At 49.9% G+C, this 22661-nt stretch overlaps 2 protein-coding genes across 3 annotated transcripts in view; both read left to right on the forward strand.

Annotated features, from left to right (window-relative positions):
* Positions 1-520: 520 nt before the first annotated feature.
* RADIL (Rap associating with DIL domain) overlaps positions 521-22661 on the forward strand; it is a 49976-nt gene continuing 27835 nt past the window's right edge. For both annotated transcript variants that reach the window (XM_081034852.1, XM_081034851.1), the window contains exons 1-2: positions 521-630; positions 4621-5218. In XM_081034852.1, the coding sequence (XP_080890978.1) occupies positions 4684-5218 (535 nt within the window). In that variant the 5' untranslated portion in view covers positions 521-630; positions 4621-4683. The remainder of the gene's footprint in view (positions 631-4620; positions 5219-22661) is intronic.
* On the forward strand, positions 12753-14681 carry PAPOLB (poly(A) polymerase beta; the record flags this gene model as incomplete). The annotated part of the gene is made up of 1 exon (XM_081035557.1): positions 12753-14681. The coding sequence occupies one exon, from the start codon at positions 12753-12755 to the stop codon at positions 14679-14681; it is 1929 nt and encodes a 642-aa protein (XP_080891683.1).

Below are 22661 nucleotides of genomic sequence, written 5' to 3' on the forward strand. Positions count from 1 at the left end.
CCTTTCCGTGTCTCAGATGTTCATATATCTGGCATCCCACTTCCAGTAAGCGCTTGCTTGAGCCTGCTCCCTTCTTTCCTTGGCCCTGTCCACTGTAGAACTACTAGGTGGAGACGAAACACAGCCCACTTGTCCCCCAGAGCCTGAGGCCAGCAGCACTTGGTACCCTAGTTTCGCACTGGACCCGCCCCTCCTGCCGAGGCCTCGCCCCTTGAGCTACGCTGGGGGAGTGCTGCATAGCTCCGCCTCTCTGCAACCAGCCCCGCCCCAGCCCTGGAAACCCCACCCCTGACTTCAAGGCCACACCCACATCTATTAATTGGCCAGCAGGGGTCGCCGGCACTCAGCCCAACCCATCACCGGCTCCGCCCTTTCCCTTGGGGCCCCGCCCACTCGAGTCTGGGCCCTGTCCATTGGGTGGCCCGCAGGAAGAGCCAGCGCCTGCCCTCCTCTTTTCGCCGCCCGCCCTCCAAGAGGCTGAGCCCGCCGAAGCCCCGCCCCACCGTTAGGCTGCCGGCAGGAGGCGCCGCAGAGCTCGGGCTCAGGCTAACGGCGGGTGTGGGAGGCGCGCGAACGCTGCGGCGGCGGCGGCGGCGGTGGGAGCGACGACGGCGGCGGGCTGGGCTGGAGGTGAGTTCAGGGTGCGCGAGGAGGGGCGGCGGAGGCGGGGGCTGCTCGGCGGTGGCCGGGCTCCGGGGCGTGGAGGCCGCAGGACGCGCGCTCGGGCCGCGGGGCCCTCGCGGGGCATCACCCGGGCTGCCCAGGCCAGGTTATTCTGGTTGCCATGGGAACCGGCCAGCTTTAGGGGCCCCCGACGTGGGCCTGGGGGCGGGACCCGAAGGCTAGCCACGCGGGCCAGGGCAGCCCAGCCTTCGCGTCGCAGGGTGTCGAGTGCGGCCACCGTCCCCGGCGACCCTTGGACCTTGGCCCTCCGGTGCAGAGGATCCCCGGGCCTCAGTCTCCCCGGTGCTCCCCTTGGAGGGTGTCTGGCCGCGGGGGCGCCGCGGGGAAGCGGTGCGCAGGGGTCCACACCCTCCTTCCAGTGTCGGCGTGACATCCCCCCACCCCGCCCACAGCCCGTCCGGGTTTTCCTGTTCACGCAGCAGGGGAAGGACCCCACTCATGCCAGCTGACAAGCATTGTCTCCCCCACTTCCAGCCCCTCGACAAATACTGCATCTAAGAAAACAGATGCTGACCTGGACCTCCCGGGGACTCGGAGCAAGAAACTGGCTTATTTCCCATCAGGGAGCCGGTTGGTGGGGCCCTTTGGGGCTGCAGACCCGCTGGCACAGGCCCCAGACCCTGCCAAGTGTTTGGTTAATCTGAATTGGCGAAAAGAATTTTCCAAGTCGCCCGTGATTACAGGTGTCTCCTGTTAGCACGGGCCACCTCTTGTGCATTCCAGAGAGGAGCCAGTCCTTAATCCCATTGGCAGAGAAAGTCAGTCCCCTATCAAGAAGCTGGCATGTCAGAATTAAGTCTGATTAAATTATTTTGTATTTAAAAGCATCGCTCTGGCTGGAGAGCTATCAAGATAGGATGGAATAAAGCAGAGCCTGCGAGTCTGCCCTCTTCCTTTCCTGCCCTGGTGGAAACTCTAATGGATTCCACATTGCAGTGCTGGAATGGCCATGTCCTCCGCCCATTTTGTCAGCCTCACACTGACCTCACTCACTGGTGTGACTTGAGCTTGTTTTCATCAGAACTTGGACTCTTCCCTGAGAACAAGAGAAAAACATTCTCTTAGAGAAGCAACAGCCAGAGTCCTACACCCTTGGGACCATGTTCCCCCAAATATTTGTGTGAAAGAGGAGAGAACTGAGCAGAAAAGGGAAAGGCGGGTCCGGCCTCCTCCAAACCAGGTCTGGTTACCTAGGGCATGCCCCGCTCTGGAGGATAGTCCTGCACACTTGCCCATTCTAAAAACGAGTCTGTCCCATTTTGACAAACAGGCTGTACTCTGCCTTGTGAAGGAAGGTGACGAGTGAACAAGTGACTGTCAGTGGTTACCCTCTCAAAATGGTCACAGAGAGAATGACCATAAGGAGAAAAAAAGCTTCCTGACGAAACAGAGCAGGATCAGTGTTGAGTGGGACCTCTTGGGACTTAAGAAGGCACAAATCACGTCCTCCCCCTTGTTTTCTGCCCTCCTGTTGTGATGTTGGTAACTTTGGCTCAATCCAACTGCTGGCGAGGATGGAGGGCAACTCTCTGCCCAGGCCCTGGGAGGGGACTAGCAGTTGTGCATTTGTAATTTTTTTTTTATTAGAGCTGAGTTGTATAAGCGTCAGACCTTACAGACCTGGACTCACCCTGGGCGCAAAACAGCAATTCACTTCCCAATGTATCTGGAGCATTTTAGGCCCCTGTGTTTACTTCATGGCTTTTCTGTGACATGGGGTTTTTCTGCTTAGATACGGATTCCGCAGTTTTCCATGTCGTATTTAAATTTGCATTCAGACATCATCTTGAAAGGCACAGGCTTCTGAGCCACAGCTGCCTGCCACTTTGGGTTTGGGTCGAGACCCTGGGGCTCTGCTTGAAGGAGGCAAGGTAAGAGGAGCATTTATGGGGGGTGGGCATTCATGAGCGAGGGGTGTCCTGAGACGCACATGTTGGCAGTTTCAGAGGAAGGCTGTGTGCCTTTTAGAAGGCTCGGGTTGGAACTGGCAGTGGTTTGAAGCGGCTGGTGTGGTGTGCGAAGCCATGCACTTGTCATGGGCATACTCTCTGAAATGCTTTGCTGTAAATTAAATCGAGGCCTTTCTGTCCAAGGCCCACCAGGGGAAGCCATAGCCAGCTCTGGCCTCCCTAGGATTTGACATGGAAACTTGTCACACATGCCTCAGTGGTGGAGAAATGAAGCCTTTGACATATTAACTCCTTTACAGTTTCCCTCACTGGAGGCCAAAGAGAGCCTCATTCTGCTTAGGACACGTCAGGTCTCCAGAAAGCCGGCTCACAATAAAGGCGTTGCAGTGGTAAGGCATGAGCAGTCGGAACAGGGGGGATGTCCCCACCCCCAAAAAGGCAAAGGTCAGTGGTCAGAACCCAGTCGGGTGTGTGAAGCTATCGGAAGTGTTTGGAAGAGTTTAAGGTCCTCTGACAGATGGGGGCTGGTTCTAGAGGAATTGAAGGGTGGGTCTGCTTTTCTAGCTTCGGTCATGACAGCCCTGGAGGGAGTGAGAGACTTGAAAGGATACGACTGGGCCTGGGTAGATTTCTAGAAGGAAACGCAGGTCAGTATCAGTGCGGGCGGCCTGGATGGGTTCACTGTTTGGGTGCCTTGGGTTCCGTGTGGGTCCCATTCTCTGGGGGCTCCCTAGTTGCCTTCTCCTGCCTTCAGCAGTCACCTTCACTCCCCAGAAAGCCTTTTTCGGTGTCCGCGGAGCCACAAGGGAGTCGCGACTGAAAGTGTTGACGTCAGCTGAGTTTAGTGCTGACATTTGTCACAGTGGCAGGTGTCCAGTGCTGCCAGGTCCTCACTGGGACGTGGGCACTGTTTCCAGAGGCTTCTAGAAAATGGGCTTTTCTTCTTTGGTCTGTCTGCTTTTGTCTCTGGTGAGGCCACAAGCATAGAAGTGGGGTGTCATAGGCAATGTGTGCAGTTTTTAGCCCTCAGTCAACTTGGTGTAGAGTTTCCGTGTTTAAGAAGCAGAGACACCTTCCCCTGGCCATGCCCTCTGGCTCCCACAGAATCTGGGGGTGCCTGACAAACTGTCTCTTTAGAATCTGGGCGCTCGGAGCACCAAGAGCACTAGAATGACGATTGTATGACACCCTAAAGCGTCTGGGACGTGTTCCCTAATTTCCCCATCAAGACGGCATCAGTGGCCTGGACAGGGCCCGAATACCAGGCAGGACGTGGTGGGCGGAATGCATACATTCCAGGCATGCCTCCCTGGTTCTGGAAGAGCCCTGTTGTGTCCACTGTGGTCGTGTGGACACTGTAGTGCTGCCGTCCGAGGGACACGGCTCCTCCAAGCCAGGAGCAGTGACCTAGGAGCAGAGTGCTGGGGGTTTGTGTTTGGAATGTCTGGCCGCTTTTCACTGTTCATGGGGCTGCAACTTGGCCTGCTTTCCTCGTTCCACTTGTTTGCGATGAATTTCCCGTGTCACAGGCTGTGGTGCAGAAGCGATTGTGGTCAGGGAGATTGGCACGTTGTACTCTCCGTTGTTTATTACTTTTCTTTGGGTGCGATGTGGTCAAGGAGCCTACCAGCCCCGCCCTGCAAGTGCAGCTCCTGCCCATGGGCCGCCACTGTTTGTCTCTTGGCTGCCCACTGCGGCCTGCGTGTGCCCAGTGCTTCCCACACGTCGGAACCCTGCAGGAGTGTGTCTTACCTTTTGGTGACCTTATCCTGCTTCCTCGTGGTGGCTTTCCTTGAAGGGCACTTTAGCCCATTCACACCTGCTTTGTCCTCTGTGGTCCCCACCGGCTTCAGCCCTATCCTCACTCAGGTGCTCTGTGGGGACTTAGCAGAGGGTGGCATGCCTGCTGCCTCTGTCGGGGCGCTGGCCCTAGATGGTCTATGAAGTCTGTTAACAGTCATGTGAGCCTCATTGGCTCTTGCTGCTCCTGGTGGCCGATGCTGATCCACCTTCCATTTCCTCCCAGGAGACGGCCTTTTCCTCACCGCTGGCTGAGCCCACAGTCCTCGCCCATGAAGACTGGCCCACCATGTTTTATGGGACCCACTTCGTCATGTCTCCACCCACCAAGAGCAAGCTGAAGCGGCAGAGCCAGCTGTTGTCCAGCGTGCTGTCCCGGACGCTGAGCCACAAGTACCGTGACCTGGACACCACCTTCGCCAACCTGGGTGCCAGCGACGACCCCGCGGAGCTCTCCACCCAGCTCTCAGCACCTGGGGTCCTGAAGGTGTTTGGGGACAGCGTCTGCACAGGCACCCACTACAAGAGTGTCCTGGCTACCGGCACGTCCAGCGCCCACGAGCTGGTGAAAGAGGCCCTGGAGCGCTATGCCCTGAGCCCCGAGTGCGCCAGCCAGTACGTGCTGTGCGATGTGGTGGGCCAGGCCAGTGGCCACGGGCAGCAGTGGCAGGCCGAATGCTTTCGGGTGTTTGGGGACAATGAGAAACCCCTCTTGATCCAGGAATTATGGAAACCCCGAGAAGGCTTGTCCCGGAGGTTTGAGCTGAGAAAGAGGTCGGACGTGGAAGAGCTGGCAGCCAAGGACGTGGACACTATGACGGCAGGTGAGGACGGGGGTGGGGGGTAAGGGAGGTGGGGAGGGCGGGCAGGATGAGGAAAAGCAGGGGGCTGGCAAGCGGGAGACGGGAGACGACGGAAAGGCAAGAGGCGGGCTCTTCCCGGGGGACAAAGGGGAAGATGTGTTTGCTCTGAGGAGGACAGGCATAGCCCCTGTCACACGTCTGAGGACTTCCCTTAAATCCACCCCTTTCACTGCGGCCGTGTAGTTGGTGTGCACTGCAGGATGCCTGCCGGCTTCTCTGTGGCTCTTGGGCAGTTGCGCAGTGTTGGGATGGCAGGGTCTCCCTTTTGTGTGAGGACCGTTGTCCACGTCTCTGGCCCTCGTGTCATTAGCTGCAGAGAGCAGTGTGTCCAGTGCAGGTGCAGGCGCATTATGGGAGCCCCGCGTGCCCGAGGCACGATGCACTGGCGGGGTGAAGGCAGCTGGGTCTGCAGGGGTGCGGGTGCATTTGGGTATGCACAGGCTGGGGGCTCTGGGCAGTGGGAGGCCGTGCTGGCGACGGCCCCGCCGAGAAGGTTGTTGTCCACCTGAGGAGTGCCAGGAGCAGCGGGCAGCTCCGAGTCCCTGCCCAAGGGCTGGGGGCTCCGTGGCCGGGGGGACACTGCTCTGTGGTTGCCTATGATTCATTTGGTGGGAAGAAGTGATTATCTTAATAGGCAAGTGAAGCAAAACATAAGTTTTTTCTAAATGTCAAAAGACTTAAATGTATCTCAGATCATATTTGACTTTGTCATAGTTTCCTATAGAAAACCGTGGCTTTACATGAAAAAGTGAATTATCTTACGTGGCCCAGGGTGGAAGGACGTTTAATGGCCTCAGGAGACCTGTCACTCGATTCCGTGATGCTCCAGGGTGGGAGGGGCTTGGAGCCCTTGCGGATGAGTTGTGTGCATGCCCGGGGAGCCCACCTGGCACCTTTGGTGTGGGAAGTCGGTGGCTTGGGGGGAGGGGTGGATCTCCCAGGCGCTGGGGTCTCTTGGGCCTGAGCGGGACCGCCGTGTCTCACAGTGACAGTGGTGTGAGGGTTGGCACTGGGTGGCAGCAACCCGCTGTTACTTTAGGCAAATAGCTTCAGCTCTTTGGCCTTCAGTTTGCACATCTGGAGAATGGGGGCACGACTCTCCCAGGCATGGGGGTTCATGAACGATATGTACACAGCACTCAGCACAGAGCTGGCACGGTGCTCAGGAAATCCCAGCTGTGTGATGTTATTATTACAATGAATACTTCCCGTACGTGAGCAGTCAGGGGTGTGCCCAGGACGCAGTGCAGAGTCCTTTGACATGGAGCTGGATTTTATCACTGATGCTGTTAGGGTTGGAACCTGGGCTAACAAAAAGCAGGCCAATGTGTAGTGAAGTTGTTGCCGTTATTGAGTCTCCTCGGACCAGCGCCCCTGAGCCCCCCACTCTCTGGCCCCGCTTCAGGGCTTTGGTGTCTCCTTCTGACCCTCCTGGCCATGCCCCAGAGGACTCTGGGCCCTTCCCCTCCTCGTTCTAGAAGATGTCTCTGAGGCCAGGCCCGCCTGTAAGGGGCCCGGGTGTGGGTGAAGCTCAAGGCCTTTGTTCTGTTCAATGTTTCCTCTGCTGAATGGGAGCAAAAAGCACGTGGGCTGGTGGCCAGCCCTGCCTGTCCTGAAGGTCCCTGAGCCCTGGAAAGCCTGCTCTGTGTCTCACAGGTGATGCCTAGAGGGGGACCGTGGGGGCCAGATGCCACCTGTGGAAGTGAGACTGTCTTCTGTTTACCAACCCCTTTTAGACCCGTTGCTTTTACAGTAGTTAAGAGAAGGCGCGTTGCGCACAGCCTATTCAACTTGGTGGTGGTTTTTGCGAAATCTTTCCAATAAAGAGCCTATTGAACCAGCTGGTCTCACTGACACACTTCCCTGGCGGGAAGTGGGTTGTGTTACATGCCCGGAGCAGGCTTCTGAGACCCCAGGGAGGCAGCCTTCCTTGCAGGCCTCCCACTTTGGGTGAGGTCTGAGCACTCTGTGCCCCCGGCCTTGTTGTCTGCCTCGCTGGCGACACTGAAGACGCGGCGATCAAGACGGCGTCCCAGGCAGGCACACTTGCTGTTGTTGTTAGCAACATGAAGGGGCCAGCTGAGGACGGCCCAGGGACAGACGCACATGGCTCAGAGAGGCCTGCTCCGAGGCTGACCAGAGACCAGAACCTTTGAGTTAGCGTCTTGGCGTGGTCATTCTGATGACGCAGGGGTATGTGGACACAGAAGTGTGTGCACACTCCCACACTCGCACACAATGAGCTGCTCCCCTGTGCAGACCGCTGCCTGTCTGTGGACCTGGAGGTGGCCTCCCTCACAGCCCTTTACCCCACTTCTGAGACCGTCTCACCACCTCTCCTAACTGTGCAGCCTGAGGGAGCTGGGCCGTGACCTGTCCATGCTTCCTGAGACCTGCTTGGTGGCAGGTGAAGTGGCCCAGAGTCTCCCCTGCCATCCTCACCAACAGTGGGAACCATGGAGAGACTCAAAGGCTCTGGGACTCAGAAGTGAGGAAGGAAGGGGTGTCGGTTGATGGTTGGTAACTGCACATTGAGTTTGACGAGAGGATCCTGGGGTCACCTGTCTGTCCTCCGCTCACGCCCACTGCCTCACATATCCCCAGGGAGGGGAAGGAGGCTCCTGACCTCCTTCCTGTGATGAGCTCCCAGGATGCTGATGGTGCCACAGTGCCTGCCTGTCCTCTAGAAAGGCGTGCTCAGCACCGGCCTGTGTGTCACTGTGAGGCTGTGCGGTGGCTTTTGCTGTGGTGGAACCAGTGGCTGCGGAGGTGGGGCCTTCAGTGTTGAGAGCGCTGAGTACGTAACCTGCTCCAAGGCCCTTCATTCTTTCCCCAAACAACAGGTGGGGTCGTCCTCCTGCCTCAGTGAGCACACAGTATACATCTTCTGGAAAAATTGGTGGGAAAGGGAAGGGACTGCCTGTATGTGTGTGCGTGCGCGTGCACAAGTGTGTGTGTATGGAACTAATGCTGGCCTTCCCGGGCGTCAGGTTCCTGATCACCGTCCCAGTGATGTCCGCGATCCCAGTTATTCACCCCACAGTAAAAGACTCCCCTGCTTGCTAGTGAGTTGGGCTTCCTGGCTGTGCTGGTTTCAGAGTGAGGCCTTACCCAGAGCCACAGCGCACATCTGCTGGGCGTGGGCACCCGTGCTGGGAGCTCACCCCAGGAGGGTCTCCTGCACAGTCACTGGGATTCCCCAGGGACTCAAGTAGGGACAGTAGGTGTGCCAGACGCTTCCCTGAGGGTACTGAAATAAGAATCCACCCCTCCTTCTTCACCACTGGGCCAGTGTCATGCACCCATAGTAATGCGCTCGGGCACTCTGGCGTTTTGTTTTCCATAAATACTGCCTTTCACAGCTGCCAGCTTCCCCGATTTCCAGAGTATCAAAATATTGTGTATCAGTTCTGGGAGCGAGGCGGCTGGTGTAGGTGGGGCTGCAAAGCGGCTCTCGCTGCATTTTGCCAGCAGGCTGGTATTTAGGACCAGTGCCACGTGGAGAGGGCTCTGGGTCCTGTCACTGAGATAAAGACAATAATGACTTATGCTCCCTTTGGGGAGGGCTTCTGCTGGGCCATGTGGTTTTTGTCAACGGCTTGGGAAAGGCGAGAGAAGGGTTTGTTTGTGTTTCCAGGATGGAAAAGTGGATTTAGCTGATTTCTCAACCTCAGTTCCATGGACATTTTGGGCCGATAGTGGTATAGGGTGTTTAGCAGCGCCCTGGACCTCCACCCACTGGATGTCAGTAGCACCCCTACCAGCTGTGCTAACCAGAAATGTCTGCGGGCAGTGCCAGTGCCTTGGGGGCAAACTGGCTCTGGATTGGGAACCATGGAACGGACCTAGCAGCCTGGACTCAGTTTGGTTGAGCTCAGTTTATCAGTCACACCCAGCACCTCACTGTTGGGGCCAGTGGCTGTGTGCCCTTATGACTCTTAGGTGACAGTGCCTCTCCTGGGGCATTCTGAGGGACTTGAGGTGCCACGAAAAGCCAATGTCTTGAGGAGAGTGACGAATGGAGCTTCCTTTTGGGCCTGTGGACGCCTTTCTATGTGGCCTTCATGGCCCTCAGACGCAAGGCATGGTCTGCTCCTGGAAGCAGGGCCTGCTTTGCTTTGGGTCCCCTCTTCAGAAAAAGGGCAGCTTAGAGCATTTCTAAAGCCATTTTTAAAGCCACTGCAACTTCTGGTTCTCTCTGCAGGCCAGGCAGAGACATCTCTGCTTCAGCCATGGGCTGTGGCTCACGGCCCTTCAAGTGTCTGTGCGTATCTGGCATATAGTAGGTGCTTGCTAAATGCCTGGTGAGGGCCTGATGCAGGTTAGAGGAGTAAGCTCCTCTGTCTGTCCCGGCTTTCCTGTCACGCAGGACTCCAGAGCTGTGATCCGTTTTCTTTGCAGAGGGGATGGAGACAGGGAAGTAGGAGGGTGGTATGCCGACGGCATGCTGTCTACTCGTGCAAGTTGTGGCTTCCGCGATTAGGAATGCACGGCTTTGGTACCTGCCAGCGTGACGTGCCAGCTCCTCCTCTCCTCCAAGCCCAGCTGGAGTGGCCAGCAATGGCAGGTGCGTTATCTCTGAGCACCCCAGGCTGTGTGCCGTCATCCCACCTTGTCACCCATGGACAGGCAGACGGGGCCTGAACTCCTGGTGACAGGGGTGATCGGGCTCCACCTGCCAATTGTGTTCCTCAAGTCCTGGCCTCACAGGTCCTTTCACCTCGCTGCGGTCATTTTCTTTTCACATTGTTTTCTTCCGCTATGAATCTGATTTTTAATAACTCTTATCAGGATGGAGGAGGACATTTGGGTTGTTTTTATCTGGGTTGTAACTGCCTCTTGAGTCTTGAGTGAGACTTCCTTTGAGCATATTCTCAATGATAGAATCATGTGGGATGTTTATTTTATGTAGTTTGGTAGAAAGTAAAACAACCCCAACTATTTTTCATCAGTCTAAAACTAGAAAATTGAACTAAAACTACATTTTTGAGGACTTTTAATTCAAAGAGGACAAAGTTGAATGATTAGTTGCTCACAGCCAGTTTCATCCTTTGACTCACTGCTTAGATTGAAAAAAAGAAAGCAGCCTCCAGTTTCACATAGAGACATCGTGTGAAACTGTGTCTCTTTGTGAAACTGAAGGCTATTGAACAGCCTATTCTCTTGAGCTGGTGGTGCCCACCTGCGGCCTCCCCTCTCCTGGGAGACTTCCGGTCATGGTATATAAGGAGCCTCTGAAGGAAGATGATCAGTGCTTAACAGAGAAAACACAGGGAGAGAGCATAACTGAGGCACTTTCTGGTCTTTGTAACCAAGAAACTTAAGTTTCTGCTTAAGAAAGAGACATAGAGCCTTGGACCTGTAGAGGTAGGAAGTTGGAACTGAGACCTGCTTCCCCCAAATATAGTTGGAACTGTTGAAGTGTGATGCATTGAATGAAAAGATGGACTCTGCCACCTGGTAAAAGGAGCTGACAAAGACTTATCTTTCTTTACCTGGGCTCTGCTGGGGAAAACTAAAGACTCTTCCTTAGAATTGAAAACTGCTCATCCTCACATATGTGTTTGGGGTTGAAAACTGCACTACTTATGTGGTCTGGGTAACCCCTGGATGAGAATTGTAGTGCACATAATTTGACAGTGTACAAGGACAAGTGAGAGAAACAAAACAAAGCCTCTTTGGAGGACACGTCCTTCCCACAAGCATCCCAAGCCTTACCACAGACGAACTCACAATCCGAAATTACGAGACATGCGAAGTGATGCCACCCTAAATGAGCCAGTAGAAAACAAGCTGCAGAATCGGATCCTCAGGAACATTACGAATGAAGGCCATTGGTTATAGAATGTTGAGTAAATGTGTTTAAAATGTTTAAAGCAATATAAAAGGCAGAAAGCAAACAGGTAAGAACAGAGTGTCATCCAAAAAGGCAGGGAAGAGTTGGAAAATGACAAGATAATGCTTCTAATATAGTAATAAAAATATAAGCATTTAAATGGATACTTTAGTGATGGCTTAAACAGTAGACTGAATACCACTGAAGAGAGAATTAGAGAACTGAGAGGTGGATCTGTCATCACCCAGAAAGAAACATGGTTTGAGACATGGAGAACAGAATGAGAAGGGCTATCACATGTCTACATGAAGAGAATCAAGACAATGGTGGGGAAAACATATTGCAAGAATATGCCTGAGACTCTTCTGGAAGTCATGAAATGAAAAGCATGAAATCTAGGAATCACAGTGTATCCCGTGTAAGATAAATAAAAAGGAATTTACCCCTTGCTACCTAGTGGTGGTATTGCAGGTGGGAAAATAAAGGAAAGCTCATTTAAAATGGAGTTGGGAAGCCCTGAAGTGGGCTCTACCGCACTACCACTCACCATATTTTACAGCCTACAACAGGAAGAAGCTTCCCTTACACATCTGGACAGCAAGAAGCTTCCTTTACTACTCCAGCCGGAGGAAGGAAGAGTTTTCTCCTTGGCTAGCAACAGACCCAGCCGATGAGAAACCGCCATGACTCAGCCAATGGGAAGCCACTACACTTCCAGCCCCTGAACTCCGTCCTGGTTTCCTCCAGTGGACATTTTGCTTATAACAGTCCCTCCCAACTCTCTCCTTTTTCTCTCCTAAAGTTCCCCTTTGTTCTCCAGATTTACCTGTGTTTTGCCGTAGCTTGCATGTCCGGAATTGTAATTCCTCTGCCATTCCTGAATGAACTCATCGTTGCTGGTAAAATAACTGGCTATTTTATTTTTAATGTTGATACAGGACACTAGGACAGACAGTGTCAGATTTTTACAGCTGCCAAAAAGGAAAGACAGGCAAGTAGCAGGTTAGCCTGACTGCAGACTCCTTAACGGGAACCGTAGAAACCAGCACACAGCAAATAGGCCCTTTAAAGCATTAAGAAAACAGAACCGTCAGCCTGGAGTTGCAGTCCTGACGAAAGCATCATCCAGGCACTGGGCCACAAAGGACCCACTGGGAGCTGCTTCCCAACACAGACCCTTACTGTAAAGGGATTTCTAAAGAATGGGTCTTAGGTGGAAGGTCACCTGAAGATGCCCCTGGAGAGGAAGTAGATTTGAGATGTAAGAAGAAATGGCGAGCAAGGAAATAGATGGTAAGTCAGGGTAAACACATAAAACAGTAAAAACAAGGCCCCAAACCAACGCCCACACCCACCAGCCTGAAGGCCGCAGCGGACCCCTGGAAACTACAATCCCCGTGAGGCTCTGCGCAGCGCGCATGCGCCCTGACGTGTGCGGGGTGCGTGGCTGTTCTAGAACGGCGGGGCGAGGGCCCGGGCGCCATGTTGGGGCCCAGGGGACAGTGGAGAGGCGCTTGAAGCGGCGGGAGAGAAGCGGGAAAGGGTCCGACCTGGGCTGGTAGGAGCCCCGCCCCTCCCACCTCAGCGGATCATGACCTGGGCGGTGGTCACGGAGGTCGCGGTGGCGGGGTACGTGGCTTGGCGGGGCCAGCGCTAGAGATGATGCCATTTCCGGTGACAACCCCTGGAACACAACAGACGCCGTCGCCACCCAAGCACTGTGGCATCTCCTCCCCCATCAGTTTAGCAGCCCCCAAGGAGACAGACTGCATACTTACTCAGAAATTAATTGAAACCCTGAAGCCCTTTGGGGTTTTGGAAGAGGAAGAAGAACTGCAGCGCAGGATTTTAATTTTGGAAAAATTAAATAATCTGGTAAAGGAATGGATCCGAGAAATCAGTGAAAGCAAGAGTCTCCCACCAGCTGTCATTGAAAATGTTGGAGGCAAAATCTTTACATTCGGCTCTTACAGGTTAGGCGTGCACACGAAGGGCACGGACATAGATGCGCTGTGCGTCGCACCACGACACGTGGACCGCAGCGACTTTTTCACCTCCTTCTATGAAAAACTGAAACTACATGAGGAAGTAAAAGATTTAAGGGCTGTGGAGGAGGCATTTGTACCAGTGATCAGACTGTGTTTTGGTGGTATAGAGATTGATATTTTGTTTGCAAGATTAGCACTGCAGACTATTCCAGAAGATTTGGACCTAAGAGATGACAGTCTGCTTAAAAATTTAGATATTAGATGCATAAGAAGCCTTAACGGTTGCCGGGTAACCGATGAAATCTTACATCTAGTACCAAACATCGACAACTTCCGGTTAACTCTCAGAGCTATCAGGTTGTGGGCTAAATGCCACAACATCTATTCCAATATATTAGGTTTCCTAGGAGGTGTTTCCTGGGCTATGCTAGTAGCAAGAACTTGCCAGCTTTATCCAAATGCAGTGGCGTCAACTCTTGTACGTAAGTTTTTCTTGGTATTTTCTGAATGGGAATGGCCAAATCCAGTACTACTGAAAGAGCCTGAAGAACGAAATCTTAATTTGCCTGTATGGGACCCGAGAGTAAATCCCAGTGATAGATACCATCTTATGCCTATAATTACACCAGCATACCCACAGCAGAACTCCACATACAACGTGTCTGTCTCAACGAGGATGGTCATGATCGAGGAGTTTAAACAAGGGCTTGCTATCACACATGAGATTTTGCTGAGTAGGGCAGAGTGGTCCAAACTTTTTGAAGCTCCAAGCTTCTTTCAAAAATACAAGCATTATATTGTACTTCTAGCAAGTGCACCAACAGAAAAACAACATCTAGAATGGGTAGGCTTGGTGGAATCAAAAATCCGAATCCTGGTCGGAAGCTTGGAGAAGAATGAGTTTATTACACTGGCACATGTGAATCCTCAGTCATTTCCAGCACCCAGAGAGAATCCTGACAAGGAAAAATTTCGTACAATGTGGGTCATTGGGTTAGTGTTAAAAAAGCCAGAAGATTCTGAAGTTCTCAGTATTGATCTCACCTATGATATCCAGTCTTTCAAAGATACAGTTTACAGGCAAGCAATAAATAGTAAGATGTTTGAGATGGACATGAAAATTGCTGCAATGCATTTAAGAAGAAAGGAACTTCATCAGCTACTACCTAATCATGTGCTTCAGACGAAGAAAACACATTCAACGGAGGATGTCAGTTGGACAACTTTGAATGATGGCAGCCTCGACTTGTCTGCAGACATTGAAAATGGCATGTCTGTGCCTTCACCTGCTGAGGCTGTGAAGACTGGCCCAGTGACTGGCAGCTCTCAGGGCAGAAACAGTCCTGCCCCAGCTGTAATGTCAGCATCTGTGACCAACGTGCAGATTACTGAAGTTGCCTCACAACAAGTGAATCCCGGTGAAAGCTCAGGGGGTGCATCAAGGGAAAGCATCCCTCAGACTGTCTCACAGCCAGCCATGTCTCTGCCACCAAAGCCCACCATCACCAGAGTCGTTTCTTCAACACTTCTGGTAAATCATCCACCCAGGCCTTCAGGGAGCACAGCAACAAACATAGCTAATCCTATAGTAGGAGTCTAGAGGACAATTGTCACCTCATACAGAAGAAAGGACCAAGGAAGCCAAACAGAAGAGGAACAGACAACCTCAAAAGAGACAGGTTGTCTCAGGAACTAGTCAGACGGCAGCTTCTCTGTTGGCCTCACGGGAAAAATCCAGTGCAGACCTTTCCAATATCCCTGCTCTCCCTGGAAATCCTATTCCTGTTATCAAGAATTCAATAAAACAGATTGACTTGATAAAAACAAACTTAAGGGTCCATAAATAATATCTGCCAACTCAATCTGTTGTCTTCAGATGCTAAAGGAGGAGAATAAAGGGTACCAAACTAGATACAACTCAAAATACTTAGGCTTATTTGGTAACTTCTTTTACTGGGCTAATCTTGAACAGAAGTCCAGGTTAGTACAAGAAGCTAGAAGTACTGTTATTCATAACAGATTATTAATGTCCACAACAACTATATTAAGTATTTCAAAGGATGACTTACAGAGAAAACGGAGAAAAAACCCTCCCGTTATATTAGTACCCATGGCTCACATCTGCAATGGATTTATGTTTGATGCATTACTGGGGAAAATTGGCAATACAAATTGGTATCGGATCTCCTTATATTGATGCTGCACTTTATGTGTATTATTATTATTATTATTATTATTATTAGAAAAGTAGAATTCATTTTGGAGTTTTCAAGTTGATGAATTTTGTTTTTTTTCCTGAAGCGTTTTCTTCATTATTAACCTTCAAATTGGATACCATTGTGCAGTAGTGCACTCTACTTCAGAAAAAGCATAAAAGTACACCTAGTCAGTTCCCGTGAGGTAGCCATAACTCTTCAAAATGAAATGTCAACTTATTGAAACAATAATTAGTAATCCTTTGGTTTTGATGGGACATGATCACGAAATGACATATAGTTTTATTGGTAGAATTGTTTTATAGTGCATACGATCACGATCAATCAGCAAACATCGTCTTGGAGCTAACAAAGCTCCATATTCTCATGTTCTTAATCATTTGTCCTACAACAAAAAAGCTTTTTGTCTCCCCACCTCTTCTCTTTGCTTGTAAGCACAAGGTATACTTGTGTTTCTTAAAATATGAATGCTAATATTTTCTTAACCATGATGTAAATGAATGAAAAAAGTCTTTTTAAATCTGGATACAGCAAACCTAACAGGTTTTCCAGTTAGTGGGGTTCTAATTCCTCTCCTCCCCCAACTGTGTTCCTTTCTACCACATGTGCATTTTTCATGCTAAACTATAATTTCTTAAATCCCTTCTCTATCCTTCCAGATTAATTTCCCCAAAGTTGGAATATAACCATTTTCCTTTGGGGTTATGTAGTAATTGACTTTTCCACCATTATTTTCTGATGTCTAGTACACAAGTTCCCGTTTCCCACATCTTTTCCCTGTGCAGTCACCTTACCCTTCCACCACAGTCATAAATCAGGGGATGTGTACACAGTACCTGTGAATTTCCAGTAGCTGTGGTGTCAGGTTGAAATTGCCAGGCATAAATTTAGTCCTGTTATTGGGGAAAATTAGTTTATTAAATGTTTTGTGTTACTGTACTTGTTTTATTAAGCTGGAAACTTGGAACTTTTTAATTCTAGATTTTATTACCTGAATATCAGAATTTTTTTTCACATGATGTATGTAGTGTCTCCTGAATGGAGCTTGCTTTGCTTTGTAGTATCTGTACTCTGTGTATTTTTCAAGCGCTATTTTTAAAACATATGTATTTCTCCATTAAAAACACAATAAAAACAAACAGTAAAGAAGTAAGCAAAGGGATTTAAATCTGACATTAACAGTTCAGATGTTCTTCCATTGTTCTGGAGGAGGGTAAAGACACTGATGAACTTTTTGACTTTGTTAAATTTAGAATTCATGTTATGTTAGGAGAAAGTGTGAAAGGTTAAAACTTCAAATCAATAAAGGTAAAACAATGGAGTTAAAAAATCTTAATCCAAAAGAAGGCAGGAAAGAAAGAAGGGTAAAACAAAGAAAATACCACGTAAAAGAGAACACAATCTAAGATGGTGGAAATGAAACCAAATATATCTGTCACTATATGTAATAAATGGACCAAACTTCCTAACTAAAAGACAGAGATTGTCAGATTCCATAGAAAAACTAAGTCCAGCTGTATGCTATTTTATTTATGAGAGACACACTCAAAATGTAAGACATAAAAGAACGGAAAAAAGATACACTAATGAAAAGAAGCTGTTATGAAACAATATCATCCAAACAGATTTCAAAGCAAAAATAATTTCTAGGAATGAAAGGGACCACTGCAATACTGATAGAAGAAATAATGCACCAGGAAAATGAAACCATTTTAACTGGTTTGCACCTAGTCTCAACATAAAATAACAAAACAAAGATTAAAAGAAATTGCCCAAATAGTCATTGTCATAGAAAATTTTAAAACAGCTTTTTCATTCATGATACCAAAAAGACAAAAAATAGAAGGGAAACAGTTTGGAGCACAATAGGGGTTGGCAGACTGTTTCTATAAAGGGCCAGATAGTGAATACTTTCTGCTTTGTGAGGCTATAGTGTCTCTGTCTTTACTACTTAAGTGCCCTTGTGGAGTGAAAGCAGCCCTAGACAATACGGAAACAGATGGCCAGGGTTGGATTTGTCACCCATCCCTCCCAGCCGGTGTTTGTCAGCCCTGACATGTTAGACATTTATTGTAGAACCCTTCACCCAGCAATTAGAAAATGTGTATTTTCTCAAATAAGCATTGGGCATGTACGAAAATTAACCCCATGGTAGGTCAGAAAGTAAGGCAACATGTCTAAGTATCAGGTTCATAGAGCATGTTCTCCGCCTACGGAGCAGTAAGTTAGAAATCAGTAACAAATAGCATAGGGAAGAATTTCCTAAAGAAGATACAAAAAAGCCCAAATCATAAAGAGAGATTGATGGACAAAAGCGCTTACTTGTATCAAATAATGCATCGTGAAAGGTAAAAATGAAAAACAGGTCATAAGTGGGGAGAATATTGCATAACACGTAAAACTGACATGATTCCTCTCCAGACTATATTAAGGATGCCAGAAAACAGTCTGTGTAGAAAGCTCAAACACCAGTACAAAATGGGAAAAAGAAGGGCATTTCACAGCAGAGGAACTAGGAATGGGCAACGAACAGGAAAAGCAGCTCAACCTCGTCAGTAGTAAGGAGACTAGGAATTAAGGCCGCAGAGGTATTTTTTTCAAAAATAAAGTATAACAATAATCAGGTCGGGGGATGGGAGCACTAATACAGAGCCGTTTAGAGTGCACACTGTTTTGGTCCCTTTGGGAGACAGTTCGGTCTTTTCTAGCAATGTTGACATGCCCACACCGTGTGTTCATTTATTCTACTTGCAGGTCTCTGCAACCATGCTGTGGGGCAGTGATGTGCTTGATCTAATTGGTCTCTTTATCCCTCCAGGTGGCCAGAGTCTGTGGGTCACCTATATAGCCGTGTGCAGAACGCCACACACCTAGTTTATGTCCAGTGCCATGTCATTATCATAATTCTCTACATATGTCATTGTGTCAGGAAAGTAGGGAAGAGACTTTGTTCCTTGGGTCACCAGGAGACAAGTACATCGGTGTTTGTAGCAGTGTTCTGTAATAGCGTAAAGCCCGAAGTGAGCCACATGCCCATAAATGGGGGAACGGATAGATCGTGGTGTGTTCATGCTGTAAATAATACGAAGCTGTGAGATTAAATGGACCATAGCTACATGCATCAATGTAGATCCATCTTGTAATGTTGAGGGAACAAGAAAATGGCAGAAAATCACACAGTGTGATATAATTTATGTAGGGTTTAAGAACAAGCAAAGTAGGACAGTATAATTTAGGGTTACAAAAATGAGTGGTATAACTAAAAATGAAAAACAAGGGGATGTGAAACAGAATCCAGAATAGCAGTTCCCTTTGGTGGGGTGGGTGGGGGGTAGCGGGGTGGGAGGGTGGCTGTGAGAACGCAGCGAGACTGGAAATATCCCACTTTTTTCAGGTTGGGTGGTAGACGAAACGGTGTTTGCATTATCCTTAGTCTGAGTTCCAAATGGTTCATATGTGTGAAATATTTTATAATTAAAAAACTCAACACCAAAGTGATATCTTAAAAACCCCTTTATCAGTTAGGAATCACATTTGGCCAGGATACAATACAGGCTAATTTTCTTTCACATTACAGAGGTAGGAAGGACAGGCTGATAGGGTGTGGCCTTCCTGCTCCCCAGGGACCCAGGCTGCTTCCACCTGCAGCCCCATCATTCTAGTTCATGCCTTCCATTTTCAAGGTCACCTCAAGGTGCAGGAGGATTGTGGGGCCACTGCCATCACATCTCCATTTAAGGCAGGAAGAAGGGAGGAAGGGGGAGGAGGAGGGAGGGGGAAGGTGTCCCTGCAAACTATGTCCTCCTTCCCTGGAGCTTTCTCAGAAGTCCCAGCAGTGACATTCCCTCATCTTTCACTGACCGGAACTTAGTCATGTGGCTATGAGACTGGCAAATGCAGTTTTTAATCAGCTGGACACATTACGTCATTCCTCAGCATCATGCCATTAGGAAGAAGGAGAGAATGGGTATTGAAAGGCACCGACAGCAGTGTCTTAGCACAGCATTCGTATTTACATGTTCAGACATTTCCAAATAAGTCAGGGGTCCAAAAAGAGACTTTAATGATGCGAATCAGAACGGAACAGTCATGGAAATGCAACGTGTGTGTGTGTGTGGTGGGGAGACGGGTGCAGCTAATGTGGAGGTAGGAGGGGTCGTGACTTGAAACGTGTGTACCAGAAACTAATAAAGACTGGAAATCAGTGAGCTCCCTGTCTACACAGTTAGGCCAGAAAAGAATACGATAAATCCAACGACAGACGGAAGGAAATAATATAGCTCAGGCAGTAAAGACCTGGAAAGTAAATGTGCGGTGGAGAGGGTCAATAAAGTGAAGAGGAGGCTCTCTGAAGAGACCAATAGTCAAAGCTGGGAGGGAAAATCAAGGTGGTACACACCAACAATTAGGAATTCAGAAGGCGATATAGCTGCAAAATCAGTAGAGATGTTTTTAAAGGAACTTATAGGTAGCTTGATGCCGGTAAATTTGAAAACTTAGATATCGACCGGCCACATACTTCTCCAGATAATCCACCAAAAGAAAACAGTTTATTTGGGAAAACAAAAAGAAACAGAACCGCCAAGCAGCGCTGCCCACTGGCCAGCCACGCGGGGAAAAGGCTAAAAGCCCGACTCGGCTTCCCCCCGATTGGCTTCCCTTCCCTGGAAGTTACCACAGAGCTCAACGGGAAGTCAAGACCAGAGAGTCAACAAGGGGCCCAGCTCCACCCCTAGTCCTCCCAGCTCTATGGTTCAGTACCTGTAAGATGCCAGTTCGCTTTTCTCAACGAAATGGACAATCTCCTAGGAAAAGATAACCTCCCAAAACTCACTCAAGAATTGAAAACCTGAATAGACTTATAACCTTGAAAGAAAGTGCATGAGTAGGTTGGAAATGTACCCACCAAAACCAAAGTAAAACCACAAAAACATAGACTAAGAAGGTTGTATGGGCCAATTCTTTCTAGTATTACACATCAGACTGTTCCAGAGAACAAAAAAAGAAGACACATATTAGGAAACAAATATAACCTTCATACCAACACCAGAGGGGGAAGTATAATAAAGAATCATCAGCCAAATTCCCTTACGAATGCAGGTATGAAAACCAAACCAGAAATGTATGTAGGCCACACCACGACCAGGCTGGAGGAGTCCCTGGGATGTTAGGTGCTTTATCACCTGCGGTGTTGGCCGGCAGGACCAAGCTGGGTGCTGGCAGGAGGCCGCAGCTGCCCTCCTGAGGGCTGGCTGAGCGTGCCCACGACGCGGCTGCCGGCTGCACCCTGGGACAGCAAGGCGCCAGGCACAGCGTCTGTCCTGACTAACCATGGATGTCACGCATCACCCTTCCCTGATGTTCTCGTGGTTAAACTGGCTCCATTCACTGGGGGGCGTGTGGGGGAGACTACACAGGGGCTTGACCACCAGGACATGGGGTCATTAGGGGCCAACCTGGAGACTGACTTCCTCATCGATCAGCAGGAAAAATGGGTACATTTTAATATATTACGATGCAATACCATACAGCAGTGAAAAGGGAGGAGCCAGAGAAACACATAGCAAATGGATGGATCCCACTAAGGTGATGCTGAGTGAAAAAAGCAAGCCGGATAAGGATACATGTCACGTGGAACCATGTCATTAAAATTTTAAAACAATTGCAAAATGAAAAGACATTTTTCAGAGATACTTAATGTGTGGGTATACTAGCCATCCTTACCATATGATAAAAATATAAACAGATGCATGGGACTTAGGACCCCAAATCAGCCTCACTGTTTTTTTCTGGGTAGGAGACAGTGCTCATCCATATCTGTAAAATTTTCTTACTTTCCCTGCTGGGGAGTGGGTACATTCACGCTCAGTATTTTGTCTGATTTGTACCCTTGTATGTGCCTGGAATGTCTCATAGCTATACCGAAGGGTGAGCAGGAGCCGAGAGGGTCAGAAGTATGTGGACAATTTTTCAGGAAGTGTAGCTGCCGAGGAGAGTTGGAGGGGGAGCCTGGAACTCATGGAGTGGGATCAAGGCAGGGCTGGGAACACCGTCACTGGAAAGAACTCACTGTGGCAAGCTGGGGACAGCTCTGCCGCCCACACCAGAATAGCACTGTCTCTCTCTCTCCTGGTTATATAACAGTATATGTTCATCTTAAGGAACTTGAACCACACATAAAAATAGAGAGAAAAGAGGTCACTGAAACCCCATTTCGCATTAGACCACAGCAAACCGTTTCCCCATTTGTAGAATAGGGTATACCACATATATGAACGTTGAACAAACCGTCACAGAGCAAACCCCAGAGGACTGCCACTGGGCCCAGAGGACGCACAACCAGCCGGCACACGCCCCTCTGCCGTCACCCCTGTCTCTCTTCCAGAGCTAAGCCGACATCCTGACTGTAATAACGTGCCTGCTGTTCTCCATGCGATGGATGCATGCACTCTCCCCTCCCCCCACTGTGGTTGGTGCCAAGGCAGCTCTTCCCACAGCCCCTGGGGTGGGGGTGGGCTATGTCTGCTTCACTTTCTCTCCTGCGCTTTCCTCTCTGTGTGGGGAGGGTCTCCTCTAGCCTCTCCAGTGTGGGGAAGCCCAGGGCTTTGACTTCTGTCAACACCACTAGTTTTCCCCAGAACCAGCCAACGTTTTCAGGCCGGAAGTGCTCAACATACTCCTCCCTCCGGGGTATTTGTCTTGACTGTGGCCTAACAATTTCGTTCTCCCCCCAACCGGTTTTAGTTGTTTTCAGTGAGGGTTGTCCTTGTCCAAAGTCAACTGATTAGTCCTGGCTAGACCACCACATCCCAGGGACGGGACAGCTCTCTCCCTGCTGACACTTAATGTACGTAAGTGAGTTCACGTGATCCGAGCTAATTTATCACGGAATCCCCCCGCCCTCCCCACGTCAGTGCTGACTCCCCCTCCTCCGTGCCTGCATTAGTTCTCTGTTGCTGCGCAACAAATTAGCACAAATTTAGCCGCTTAAAAGCACATCCATTAACTCACAGTTCTGCGCGCAGAAGTCCGGCATGTTGTGGCTGGGACCTCAGGGTCTCACAGGGTTGAAAACAAGCTGCCAGCCAGGCCGAGTTCTAGTCAGGAGGCCCTGGGGAAGGATCCAGGTCCACGCTCACCCTTGCTGTTGGCAGACTTCAGTGCCTTGCGGTCATAGGACTTAGGTTCCCGTCCCCTGCTGGCTGCCGTCTTGGGGCTACTGCTCCCCTTCCTTCTCGTGGCCCCTGCACCTACAGGCCGGCAGCGCTGCCTCACCGCGCTGGTGCTTGGAATCGGACTTCCTGTTTGTTCGTCTGTGTAGATTAGGCCCACCTGGATAATGGCGAGCCCAAAGTACACTGATG

The sequence above is a fragment of the Rhinolophus hipposideros genome, assembly GCF_964194185.1.
Source record: "Rhinolophus hipposideros genome assembly, chromosome: 23".
NCBI classification, from domain to species: domain Eukaryota; kingdom Metazoa; phylum Chordata; class Mammalia; order Chiroptera; family Rhinolophidae; genus Rhinolophus; species Rhinolophus hipposideros.